The 13,771-nt window shown below is 45.3% G+C and overlaps 1 protein-coding gene across 2 annotated transcripts; it reads left to right on the forward strand.

The window, feature by feature from the left end:
* Nucleotides 1-5,954: 5,954 nt before the first annotated feature.
* LOC150055726 (sperm microtubule associated protein 2-like) lies at nt 5,955-11,892 on the forward strand. 2 transcript variants are annotated; one of them, XR_016537456.1, is made up of 4 exons: nt 5,967-6,019; nt 8,891-9,008; nt 10,299-10,442; nt 11,565-11,892. XR_016537456.1 is itself a non-coding variant. In XM_090344063.1 (3 exons), exons 1-3 carry the CDS (start codon nt 5,994-5,996, stop codon nt 11,677-11,679), a joined length of 285 nt encoding a protein of 94 aa, XP_090200189.1. In that variant the 5' UTR covers nt 5,955-5,993; the 3' UTR covers nt 11,680-11,892. The 2 variants fall into 2 exon arrangements, 1 of the variants encoding a protein (XP_090200189.1); XM_090344063.1 differs by lacking the exon at nt 8,891-9,008 and having other exon boundaries at nt 5,955-6,019.
* The last annotated feature ends 1,879 nt before the right edge of the window (nt 11,893-13,771 follow it).

The raw sequence follows: 13,771 nt of genomic DNA on the forward strand, positions 1-13,771 counted from the left end.
TCTTTCTCTTTCTCTCTTTTTTTTGTGGGTTATGGGGCTTGAACTTTGCCTGAGCACTGTCACTGAGCTCTTCAGCTCAAGGCTACCACCCTTCCCTTGAGCCAAGCCCCACTTCCCATTTTCTAGGGATTAATTGGAGATAAGAGTCTCAGGTCCTTTTGTGCCCTGGCTGGCTTTGAACCTCAATCCTTAGATCTCAGCCTCCTGAGTAGTTAGGATTGCAGGTGTGAGCCTGGTACTGAGGCTTGAACTGAGTCTGGGTGTTGTCATTTGGTTCTTTTGCTCAAGGCTGGTGCTCTACCACTTGAGCCACAGCTCTATTTCTGGTTCATGTCTCTAATCCTAACTACTCAGAAAATGGAGATCTGAGAATCAAAACCATTCCAGGCAGGAAATTCTGAGACTCTTATTTCCAATTAACTAGCGAAAAGGCAGAAGTAGAGTTGTGGCTCAAGTGGCAGAATACTAACCTTGAGCACAAAAGCTAAGTGACAGCATCCAGTCCTGAGATCAAGTCCCAGGATGGGCACAAAAACAAAGAGTCTCTAAGCCTTTCCTGTCAAGGAAATCACAATCCTCAGATCTCAGCCTCTTGAGTAGGTAGCTTTTCCAGGGGAGAGCACCAGTGCCCAGCTGAAAATGACATTTATTTAGGGGCTAATTAAGATTGCAATTGGGAAAGTACAGATTCAAGCAATCTTGAACATGTGTTCTGACATTTTACAAGGTGTTTATCTCTTTAAACCTAAAGGAATCAGCAATGACATCATTTGTTAGTCAGGAATTAGTCAGGAACTGGCAAATACTAAACTAACTTGTAACAAAGGAATTAGATGCAATCCCATTTCTGGGCAGTTGGGGGAAGGCTTTCTGTTGTACCGGTCAGCAGAGATTGACAAATGGTCAAAGGTCTGTTTGTATTCTAGATCTGCATGTCTGCAAAGCAATGTAAAGGGCCAACATTTTTTTTTTCCTAGACAATTTGACCCATAGCGTTGATCATATAGTAATATATTTCCTCACTCTTCTCTTGCTAAACTTAAGTTCCTAAAAAGTAGGAATGTCCTTTTTTTTTTTTTTTTTTTTTTGTGGGTCATGGGGCTTGAACTCAGCCTGGGCACTGTCCCTGAGCTCTTCTGCTCAAGTTTACCACCCTACGCTTGAGCTAAGCCCCACTTCCCATTTTCTAGAGGTTAATGGGAGATAAGAGTCTCAAGTCCTTTTGTGCCCAGGCTGGCTTTGAACCTTGAGCCTCAAATCTCAGCCTCCTGAGTAGCTAGGATTACAGGTGTGAGCCACCACGCCCAGCCCATTTTGGAATTTGTAGTGAAACCTTTACATATGGAGTGTGCTCTCAGATGTGTTCGTGTGTGTGCTTGTGTGTGTGTGTGTGTGTGTGTGTGTGTGTGTGTGTGTGTGTGTGTGTGTGTTGGGGGGAGAGCTGGAACTGAGACTTGAATTAAGGATCAAAGTTCAAAGCCAGTTAGGGTAGAAAGTCCTTAAGACTTCCCATTTAACCACCAGAAAAAGCTGAAAGTGGAGATGGGTCTCAAAGTCATAGAGTCGTGTGCAAAAAAAAAAAAAAAAAAAAAAAAAAACTAGGGCCCTGCACACACACCACACCCCCCCACACCCCCACCCCCACCCCACACACACCCATGCACGCACGGCTCCTTTGTGGGCCTGTTTCCCTTAGATGGCCAACCTGCCCCAGCCACGGATAATTGGTGAGAAGGGGAAGCAATTCTGGAGAGAATGGCTCAGAGAGCAAGGCAGAGTAGGGCTGACTGGGACCTACAGGAATGTCTCAGGAAGATGAATGGCTGGAATCTGTTATTAGTGTTTCTGTAAGCATGCAGTCACTGTGAAAGCTACGGAGGGGAGATGAGCATTTTGACTAGAGATCTGCTCAGAGTTTACTTTTCAGAATATCTGTAGATGGCAGGGACACAGAAAAGATCCTGGTTATTCAAGTTCCCAGGTGGGCTCGGATTTGCAGGGGGTTTACTCATTGAGAAGTTCCTGAATGATTTAATAGACTGGACTGTTGTGTGGGCTGTGGGGCCTGACTTATTTTGGGGCCCATTGTGGGGCTTGAACTCAGGGTCTGGACATGAACTCTACCACGTTAGCCATAGCTCCACTTCCAGTTTCCTGGTGATGAGAGATAAGATTCTCATGGGGACTTTCTGCCTGGGCTGCCTTCAAGCTAGGATTAAGACATGAGCTATCCATGATGGCTTATTTGTATTCTCTTTTTGCTGTGTGTAGGTTGAGAAGACTAGGGAGAGTGAAATTATCAGGTTTTTGCTTGAATCCTTCCTTCCCTTACTCTAAGTCTCCCTACTGTTCCTTTACCTCTGAACCCCCAGTCTGTCACCAATAGGGCAGAACTTCTCCTCAGTTACTACCAAGGGGTTGGAGATTTTGTGGTTGCTCCTGATCTGTAAATGTGCCCCAATGCCGAATTGTTACCAATATTTAACCAAAAGCTGAGTTCTTTTTGAAGCTCTGATTTTGTAACCATTAATGACACCGAGCCAGTTGACCTGTTAAGAAGTCTTTTTTTTTTTTTGGTCAGTCATGGGGCTTGAACTCAGGGCCTAAGAACTTTCCTTGGGCTTTCTCAAGTCTAGAGCCCTATCACTTGAGCCATAGTACCACTTCTGGATTTTTCTATCTTTGTGGTGCAGGGGAATCAAACCCAGGTCTTCCTACATGCTAGGCAAGCACTCTACCACTAGGCCAAACTCCTGGCTAAGAAGTTTTATTCTTGGTCAAGTATAGAAGTAGACTTGCAAGTCAACTTGGATGCTGGGGAATTTATAGACCCTACCTGGAATACTCTGGAGGTGGAGGTAGGAAGACCTAGTGTTTGGGGCTGGATTGGAGAGACCCTGTTTCAATGGAAAAATAAAATGGATGAATGGAGAAAAAAAAATAAAAAGAAAGAAAAGAAATGATGGAATGGGAAGCTAATATACGAAAGGAGTGTCCAGGTTTTTCTGGAAAAAGTATTAGGGTCCAGTCCCCCAATATTAGCGTCCGTGATCAAAGGAATGAGTCTGACACAAAAGCGTAAGTTAAACAGTTTTATTCTGCACCTAGCATGGAGAATCATACTGACTGGTCAGGGCCATCTCTAAGATGTGAGTGAGAGAGCAGCCCCGTCTAATCAGATAGGCTACTTTTACAGGCCACCAGCCATGTGGTTGGGCTTGGCCATGCACAGGTGACCAATGGAATCTCAACATACTTGAGTGATGGCTGGGGCAACCATTGACACCTTTGCTGTTTGAGCTGACCTACCATCTCAGTGGGCTTCTGGTGCACTGCTCTGACTACAAAGGAAAGGGAGGGAGTTTCTTGGCAGGTGAAGGGAGTAGGGTGGGGGAGGAATTCTGGTAACCACCCAGTTAAGCTGTTCTAGTAATCTGAGCTCTGTTATCAGGGAATTTACAGCCCCCAGCTTGAGAGTCAAGTTACTCCTTTGTCATGAAGATGAGAAATGCCTATAGGGGATGGAAGAGGGGCCTCAAAGGGGTCTCTATATTAGGGGAAATCAAGAAAGGGGTTCCTTCTTTTGTCGGTTGTAGGGCTTGAACTCTGAGTTTGGGCCCTGTCCCTGAGCAAGGCAGCTTAAGGTTAGTACTTTACCACTCTGAGCCACAGTGCCATTTCTGGTTTTCTGGTGGTTCGTTGGAGATACGAGTCTCACAGACTTTTGTGCCTCAGCTGGCTTTGAACCTCAATCCTCAGATCTCAACCTTCCAAGTAGCTAGGATTACAGGCACAAACCACCAGTACTTGGCAGAGGAAGAACTTGTTCCAAAATTTATGCTCTCCTTCTTTTCACTCCTTTTACCGTTTGTCCTGGGGCTATAGTCAACTATGCTGGCCAGTGGAGAATGTGTCATTTATCAGGCAAATGTGAGGCAAGCAGGTAAAACTGGATGTTGGTTGTCAGTCTGGGAGGACTGGCCCAGAAATCCTCCCCTGCCCAAGGCCCACCTCATGACCTCTCCTAAATACTCATCTTGAGACGATCAAAAAATACTAATAGGCTGGTGCTGGTGGCTGATGCCTATAATCCTAGCTACCCAGGAGGCTGAGATCTGAGGACTGTAGTTCAAAGCCAGCCCTGGCACCCAAAAATGTGAGACTCTTATCTCCACTTAATCACCAGAGAACCAGAAATGGCACTATGGTTCAAGTAGTAGAGCAGTAGCCTTGAGCTGAAGAGCTAAAGGATAGTGCCCAGGCCCAGAGTTCAAGCTCCACTACTGACAAAAACAAACAAATGAGTGTCTAAAGGGCCAGACAAGTGGGCAGCCTGTGCCTGAGAACAATGACAAGATGCTTGCTCAGCAAAATAAAACTCAATGGCTCCTGTACAGTATTACACTTGTCTGTCCTTAAGTGAACTTTTAGGAGAAGCCTGTCATTAAGGTGTCATTTATGTGTTGCATTCATTGCTGTCATAACAATGAATTGTGGGGATAGATACAGTTGGAAAACTGTTACGTATACACATGCTCCTTCACAAAGACCCACTTTCAGTGTAAGGGATCCTCTGGTCCTCCCTTCAACTCTTCAACTCTTAAATCATTCCAGACACAGATCACTGTTGCAGCCATCCTAGCTCCCTCACCTCAAGAGGAAATTTTGGCCCACTGGCATCCTGTCTTCAAATGTAACCCAATTAGGGTGAGGCAGAAATTATTCAGCTCAAAAATCACTTTTCTGCCTCTATGTGTAGACCCATTCACTTACCCCCACATACTATCCCATGGCCTCATCTTGGTCATCATTTCCTTAGAGACACACTGCTGTCCTCTCATGCTATGTGTGTAGGTAATACTGAGTGCCAGCCTTGAATGGGAAAAGCCAAATGAGAGCTTGAGGCTCTTGAGTTCAAACTCCTATACCACCATGGAAAATGAAAGCATTATGAGAAACTCTCTCCCACTTCTTAGTTTCATGGATTTTTTTTTTTTTTGCCAGTCCTGGGGCTTGAACTCAGAACCTGAGTGCTGTTCTTGGGCTTTCCTCAAGGCTAGCATTCTACTATTTGAGCCACCACCACTTCTGGCTTTTCTATGTATGTGATACTGAGGAACTGAACCTAGGTCTTTGTGCATGCTAGGCAAGTACTCTACCACTAGGCCAAACTCTTAGGCTTGGATTTTTTTTTTTTTTTTGGTGGGTCATGGGACTTGAGCTCTTTGGCCCAAGGCTACCACCCTACCCCTGGGCCTGGGCATTGTCTCTAAGCATTTCAGCTCAAGGCTATCGCCCTAGGCTTGAGCCAAGCCCCACTTCCCATTATCAAGATTAATTGGAGATAAGAGTCTCAGGTCCTTTTTTGCCCAGGTTGACTTTGAACCTTGATCCTCAGATCTCAGCCTCCTGAGTAGATAGGATTACAGGTGTGAGCCATCACGCCCGCCTGAATTTTTTTTAAAGTGGTTGTGGGGCTTGAACTCAGGGTCTGGGCACAGTCACTCAAGGCTAGCCTTCTGCCAGTTCAAACCACAGCTCTATTTCCAGTTTTTTAGCGGTTACTTGGGGATAAGAGTCACATGGATTTTCCTGCCTGGGCTGGGATTGAACCAAAATCCTCAGATTTTACCCTTATGACTAGCTAGGATTATAGGTGTGAGCCATCAGCACTCAGATTGTTTCATGAATTTTTTGTTTGTTGTTTGATGGTGATGGTAGGGAGGTCCTGGGGCTTGAACTCAGGGCCTGGACACTGTTCCTAAGCCTCTTTGTGTTCAAGGCTAGCACTCTACCACTTGAGCCACAGCACCAGTTCCAGCTTTTTCTGAGTCGTTTATTGGAGATTCTGCTTGGGGCTGGCTTTAAACTATGATCCTCAAGTCATGTGGGGTGGCCACAAGGCATTGTGCTGTTTACATAGGCAACGTCTATGACATCATGTCTGGCAGCTGTTTAGCCCAAAAGTAAGCTCTGTGGACTCTGCACTCCCAATGGAGAAAGGCCTCAGAAAGAGAAGGTAAAAGGCTCGATGAGAGTTGGCCAGGCAGTGAAGGGGACCCAATTACTCCTGGGACTTTTCCTCCCTTGGGTTAAGAAATGTTAAGAAAATGGAAAACAGAAACGGAATAGGCTAGAGTCCATTGTCAACAGGCAAGAACTGTTCATTGAGGAACAGTGAGGGGCACAGACCTTCCCATGGAGGTACGTCTGAGCTGGCACAGGGCCTGGGGTTTTATTGGGGGGGGACCAAAAAAACCTCAACTAAAGTTGAATATCAGTGGCTCACACCTATAATCCTACATACTCAGGAGGCTGAAATCTGATTTCGGTTGGAAGCTAGCCTGGTCAGGAAAGTCCTTGTGAGACTCTTATTTCCAATTAACCACCAGGAAACTGGAAGGGGAGCTGATGCTTAAACGTGTAGGTTGCTAGCTTTGAGCCTAAGAGCTCAGGGACAGTCCCTAGGTCTGAAGTTCAAGCTCTGTGACCTAAACAAACAAATAAAACTAAAAATTGGAATTTATAACTATTTCATAGCTATGGAGAAAAAAGAAGAGCCATTTGAAAACTAAAGCCAAGCAAAACACTGGTGGCTCACACCTGTAATCTTAGCTACTCAAGAGGCTGAGATCTGAGGAAAAGGCTGTGAGACTCTTATCTCCAATTAATTGCCAGAAAAGTGGAACTGGAGCTGTGGCTCATTCTAGCCTTGAGCAACACCCAGGAGTTCAAGCCTCATGACTGCAAAAAACCCCAAACTAAAGCCATAGTGCATAAAACTGAAGTTGTACTTATATCAATTCATTTCCACTAGGTGGGAGTAGATATCACCAAGTAGAGATTTGCTCAACTAGCTTTTAGAAGACTGCCTTAGTTCTGTAACACTGAATGCTGGCTGGTTTTCATAAATTATTTCAAAGAAGTGAAACATTTACTTGCTCTTAGGAATGTTTTTGATTAATGCGTGTGTCAAACAAATGATTCTTTTTTTTTTTTTTTTTTTGCAAGTCCTGGGTTTGAGCTCAGAGCGGGAGCACTGACCTTGGGCTTTTTTCAAGGCTAGAGCTCTACCACTTGAGCCTCAGCACCACTTTTTTTTTTTTTCTGTATATATTCTACTGAGGAATTGAATCTGAGTCTTTGTGCATGCCAGGCAAGCACTCTACCACTAGGCCAAACTCCCGGCCCCCAAATGATTCCTTTTGATTCAGTACATGCCTATTTATATATTCCAACACTTAGGAGGCAGAAGCAGGAGAATTGAGCAGGGGGTTTGACGCCAGCCTGGGGTACATAGTGAGACCCTATTAGAAGAGTATTCGCATTCTAAAGCCTATTATATTTAAAGTCAAGGTTTGGGCACTGTTCCTTGTAGTAACCTGTCAGGATTAGCTGTCTAATTCTGTTTTATGTAAAACTACTTACACTGGGTGACCACGGGGGTGTAGTGTTTTCCTAGTGAGCAGGATCACCTGGAGGTGGTGCTCTCTTTTAAAAGCTCAGTCTCACGGAAGGCCAAGGCAGCTCTCTGTCAGCCTGAAGGTGGAGAGTAGCCCCTGTGCTGCTATTAAACTGACTCCTAGCTCCAGTCACTGAGTGCTAGCTACTCCTTTGCTGGGGGTTCGAGGACCCCAAAATGGCTGGAATATAACACTCCCAAGTTTCTTTTCTTTTCTTTTTTTAATATATTTTTATTATAATTAATAAAAGGGTTACATGATATTTGCCATATAGAAGGTGCATTAATTCACATACATCAATACCCTTTCACATGTCCCAAGTTTCTTCTACTCTATCACTAAGCTACCTTTCCAGCCCTCCACACAGTTCTTGATCTAGATCTTTCCATAGACACTTTTGTCCTAGCCTACTCCCTTTCACCCAAAGTACAGATCTGTGAACCAGTAACCTCACCTTTACCTGAAAGTCATGCTGATCTTTTCCTCTGTGGGTCTTCCAAAATCCTGTAGACTGGACACAGTGATATGAATTGCTTCATGGCAGTCTCCATAAATACTCAAACTACCAAGCCTAATGGCGCTGCTCTCATTCTAGAAAGTCTATTGAAAGTATATTTATAACAGAGCCTGATGCTGACAAAAGGGTCCTTAAGCTGAAAGCAGGAGTAATCCCTGATTTCTGTGCATGCTGTTTGTGTTTGTCATTATTCTAAGGCATTCTCTCATAGTCACTGCAGCAAAGACAGGACTGACTATAACATCTTGTGGACAGTAGAGTGTTGCAGGCCAAATAGCTCCCAGATGAAAATAAACACTGATAAAGACCCAGCTGTACCCTGGAGCCTGTGAAAGTTATCTCATGGGAGCCAGATTGCTCCCTCACACGCTGACCAAGTCTCCAAGGCCTAGAAGAATGAGAACTGAGATAACAGCCAGCCAGCTGTAACCTATCTTCAGTTTTGCAAACCTTTGTCCCCTTGTCCCTAATTCTTCCTGTATTCAACCCAGTGCCCAGGTTTGTATCCTGAACATGGCTGAAGATGAGCTAAGGCTCCATCTTCCTATAGCATCATGACATGTAATTTCCTTTCTCTGCCACATTTTTTCCCTAATGAAATTTTCTCATCATTTTTACTATAACGGAGACTTGCCTGAATTCTTGTTATGTCAAATGCAAGGACCAAGGTTGATTAGCTACTCTAAATTTCCACTAATAAGACTTTCAGACTAAAGTTAATATCTACATCACAGAGCACAATGGAAGGAAAAACCTCATTGGATTAACCCTTAGGGCCTTGTGCTTGCTAAGTAGGTGCTCTTCCCCCACCCCCCCTCCCCCCCCAGCCATGCTTCAGTCCACCCTGTTTCAGTTCTCCTTGGTCTTTGACTTTTTTTTTCTAAGATGAATTCTCTTTGTTTTGACCAAGCTGATCTGAAACCCCTGGGCTCCAGCTCCTTCAGTCTCAGGCTCCTGAGCAGTGTGTGTCACTGAGCTGGGGGAAGCACGGAGTAAAGGGATGGTGGAGACACAAGAGGAAGTGTGAGGTAAGGAAGACATGGTATCTCTGTTGTGAGGTGAGGTGACATGGCTCCTCCCACAGAGCCTGACATGGTCAGTGGCTTCCCTCCCTTTCCCTTCTCCTGACATCCCTTCCATTAGATCTGGTGCCAGCCTTGTGCCCTGTCCCAGCTGGGCTTTCAGTAAATATCCTGATTGCATTGCCAGAGGAGGCAAGACCAGTTCCCCCTGTCTAGGAACCCAAGGGTTGGCTGTTCAAGCCTATATGAAAAAAGATTATTCTAGAAGAAAATCTCATGGAGAGAGTCTGTTTGCATTTGCAGAAAAATGACTTTGTTCTCAGGTTTTGGGTATGTATTTAACATGAGGATTTGAGATTATAGACATCTTTTACTGCTGGGATTAATTTTTTTTTTAAGCACAAAGGGATTGTGCTCTGAAAATCGTACTCTTACATGCCCCAGCTCAATACGGAACACTTTGGGGCTGCCAAGCAGTATCAACTGTATATACTAGTTCCCCCCTCCCACCCCACAATAAGGTCTCATCAGGGAGTATCTTGTAAATGGCAGAAAGGCAATACGGCAGATTTAGCCCGCAAAGGAACAGTGGGTCAACACACAGTTCCAGGGTGTGCACTAGCTATTGGGAACCCAGTACCTCCCTCTGATCAGCTAATATGCTCATGGGGAGAAGAGACATAAACAAAGACATCAGGCAGCCGACTCAGGTGCAGACAACTGCTATGAACTGCATGGTGTATGTCTACAATCTCACATTTAGAAGGCAGGGGCTCATGCATGAAGGCCACCTGAACTACATAGCCCAAACAAGCAAACAACAACAACAACAACAACAAAACCCGATTGTAAAGTCATATCAGAAAGCCTAACCCATTTTATTTAGCTGGTCAGGAAGATCTCTTTGAGAACTTGATGTTTTGAGAGGCAGCCAAACCACAACATAGGATTTTCAGCAAGACCAGCAAGCACAAATGTCCTGAAACAGAGGTGAACCAGAGAGGCCCTGTGAAGGGGAAGGAGGGGAATAAGATGAGACCAGAAAAGTACAAAAGCAATCCAGATCCTGCAGGCCTTGTGGACACAGGGAGGAAGGGCCTGCCTGTGTGTTAGCCATGAGAACAACAGAGAGCCAGGAGAAAGGTTTAAAGCCCAGGTGAGTCCCATGCTGGCGTGGGCTTTAGGTCACAGAGGTATTCGGATGGTAAAGTGGGTGACACGTGGATCTCGTAAGATGTGGTCTGCCTCATGGACACCTTCACTCACTGCTCCTTCTCTCCTAATGGCCGTACCTAGCCGTCGAACAAGAGACCTAGCCAAGTCCAAGACCCTTCATCCAGATTATCTACCTGCCCGGGATGCCAGATGGCCAGTGTCTCATGCTGCTACCCACTCAAAAATATCTCCCAGAATTCAGGAGCTTGCCAATCCAAATTCAAGGTATGTTGGTTTAAGGCCAGTGTGGGCCAGGAAGGTTTATGACGAGTGAGAAGGTTAATCTCGTCAGGCCAGGGAAGAGATGCAGAAAGAAAAACAAATGCAATTAGCAGCAACAGCAAAAGCAATATTGTTTTCACTGGTTACATCTACTATGATAGTTCCCTAAGTATGAATATGACATTGCTTATCTAAGTGAAATGGTGGAGTCAGATGCAGTGGCTCATGCCTGTAATCCCGACTACTCGGAAGACATCTATGGAGAATCAGTGTTTGATGCTAGCTCTGAGAATAAGTTTTTGCAAAAGCCAATTAAAAGCTGGGTGTAAGGCCTGGAATGTGGCTTAGTGGTCGAGTGCTTGCCTAGTATTCATGAAGCCTTAGGTTTGATTCCTCAGTACCATGTACACAGAAAAAGCCGGAAGTGGTGCTGTGCCTCAAGTGGTGGAATGCTTGCCTGGAGGAAAAGCTCAGAGACAGTGCTCAGGCCCTGACTTCAAGCCCCAGGACTAGCCAAAACAAAACAAAGACACCACCACCACCAAAAACAAAAAAGGAAAGAAAAGCTGGGTACGAAGGTGCACACCTGTCACTTTAGCTACTCAGGATAGCCTGGAGCAAAAAACAAGACCCAATTTGAAAAATGAGCAAAGCAACATGGGCCAGGGCTATGGCTCACGAGGTAGAGCACCTATCCAGCAAGTCTGAGGCTCTGACTTGCAATCTCAGTATTGAAAAAAAGCAGAGGCTTTGCAATCTGACAGACACATGTGGATTTGGCCATAGATTTTTTTTTTTTGAGGTGGGGAGGGTGCTTGCTGAGAAGTTATGGGACTTGTGCTTGATCTCCAGCCTTTGCTTTTGAAAGGCTTTTGCTCAGTAACGTAGTTCAGGCTGGTCTTGAACTCGGAATCCTCCTACCACAGCCTTCCAAGGGCTAAATTCCATGCATGTACTGTGGCACTCAGCCTCAGCTCACTCTTTCAAACTGCTGTGAGTCTTCATGAAAGCCATGGCAGTCGGGTGGCTAATGTCCCAGTGCTTACCACGTGGGGAGTCTTGGGGAGGGCACCAGTTGTCTCTGGAATCCATGCCACTTCAGGTGGATTTCTTCTCCTATTTCAGGGCTCCTGTGAACTTGGTATATTACGACCCCAATGCCTTTAAAGTCAAGCCGGCTGCTCTGACAGCACAGTGTTCTGCGCGAGTCCGGAAGTTGGCAGAACCTGTTGTACACTAAGTACAGACCAGCATTTCCACCACCCACCAGCCACACACATCCGGAACAAGTATTAGATGCCAGTTTCCTGCCTTGGGTTTGTCACCCCTGATCCCCAAATGTGATGCTCCAGAGAAGATCACCATGGACACCAAGGAGCCATTGCTGCCGCCGCCTGGAAGTGTGGTTTAGCAGGTTTAGGACCCAGCATGCAATAAAGAGAAGCAGAGCTTCCTCTGTAGCCTTTTCCCTCTAGGCCTCTGGCTGCCCGTGGCTGCAGCTCTTCTGCATTCCCGGGTCTTTTCTGCTGGGTCCTGGTTCCCAGGCCCTGTGCCTGCCTCCAGCTCTTCCTTCTCTAGCAGCCCTGGTTACAGTGTGTGCTGCTTCCCAACTCTCCCCCAGCACTGACCTGCAACTACAATGAGCAGGGCCAGGGCTTTCTGGAGAAGCTGGAATGCTTTTCATATTCAGCTGGCATTTAGGGAGCAGGTGACCACAAAAAGAGGACATTTCCCCCAATCCTGCTTCCTTTCCTCAGCCTCAGCTTCAATGACAGGAATGACAAGAAAAGCCACCTTGCCCAACGAGGTGGTGCACACCTGTAGACCCAGCTTCTAGAGAAGGATGGGGTGGGACGATTAGCTGAGTTTAAATGTCCAAGGTTAGTCATGGCAACACAGTGACAGCCCTTTAAAAAAATTTTTTTTCCTGCCAGTCTTGGGCTTGAACTCAGGGCCTGAACACTGCCCTTGGACACTGTTTGCTCAAGACTAGCACTCTGTGCCACTTGAACCACAGTGCCACTTCCAGGCTTTTCTGTATACGTGGTACCAAGGAATCAAACCCAAGGTTTTGCTCATGCTAGGCGAGCACTCTACCACTAGGCTATGCTCCTGGCTTCTTTAAAAATTTTAAATCATTATTATAAAGGTGATATATAGAGAGATTACAGACAGGTATACCAGTCAGGTAAAAAGTAGGTTTCTGTTTTTAACAATATCCTTTCCTTGCTCTCTCCCAGTTTTTCTCTTCTTTTTTTTTTTTTTTTTTTTTTGCCAGTCCTGGGCTTGAGCTCAGGGCCTGAGCACTGTCCTTGGACTTTCTCAAGGCTAGAGCTCTACCACTTGAGCCTCAGCACCACTTCCAGCGTTTTTGTATGTATGTGGTACCAAGGAATCGAACCTGGGTCTTCGCATATGCTAGGCAAGCACTTTAACCACTAGGCCAAACTCCCGGCCCCAGTTTTTCTCTTCTGTCTCCATAGACTTTGCTTTTATTTTTGTGCCAGTTCTGGGCCTTGAATTCAGGACCTGGGTGCTGTCTCAAAGCTCTGTTGCTCAAGGCTCCCACTCTACCACTTGTACTATAGCACCACTTCCAGCTTTTTCTGTGATTATTTGGAGATGAGAGTCTCATAGACTTTCCTGCCTGGGCTGGCTTTGAACTGCAATCCTCTGGTCTCAGCTTACTGAGCAGCTGGGATTACAGGTATGAGTCATGAGCATCCATCCAGCTGATATCACTTTTAGTGGCAAACATGAACTCTATCAAACTGTATGGTCCCAGGTTTTATTTATTCTCTTCTCTCCATACATCAGCATTTTGTCAATTTTACTTTATAGAGCATATTAGATTTGCATGAAATGAACTTGTTTGAAAGCTTATCTTGCAGATAGATGAATGAGTTTTATCTTGAAGGTCTTTGTTTCATACATAAGCAATGCCCACACAGTAGTGTTGTTTTGTTTTTTTGTTTTTGTTTTGTTATTTTTGTTGTTGTTGTTCGTCCTGAGCTTGAGCTCAGGGCCTGAGCACTGTCCCTGGGCTTTTCCTCAAGGCTAGTGTTCTACCCTGAGCCATGGCACCACTTCTGGCTTTTTCTAGGTATGTGGTACTGAGGAATCGAACCCAGGTCTTCATGTATGTTAGGCAGGCACCCTACCACTAGGCCAAACTCCAGGCCTAATTTTGAAGTGAACTTTTAGAATCAGATAAACTTTTATTTGTATTTTCCATGGGTCATTTCACAGGTGTATGATTAAAATTTTTCCTCCCTTCCCTGTGCCTCAGTGTCTATAAAATAGATTCTTACTACATTATTGTAAAGACTAAG

This window comes from Megascapheus bottae, chromosome 13, assembly GCF_031878675.1.
Source record: "Megascapheus bottae isolate mThoBot1 chromosome 13, mThoBot2.hap1, whole genome shotgun sequence".
Classification (NCBI taxonomy): domain Eukaryota; kingdom Metazoa; phylum Chordata; class Mammalia; order Rodentia; family Geomyidae; genus Megascapheus; species Megascapheus bottae.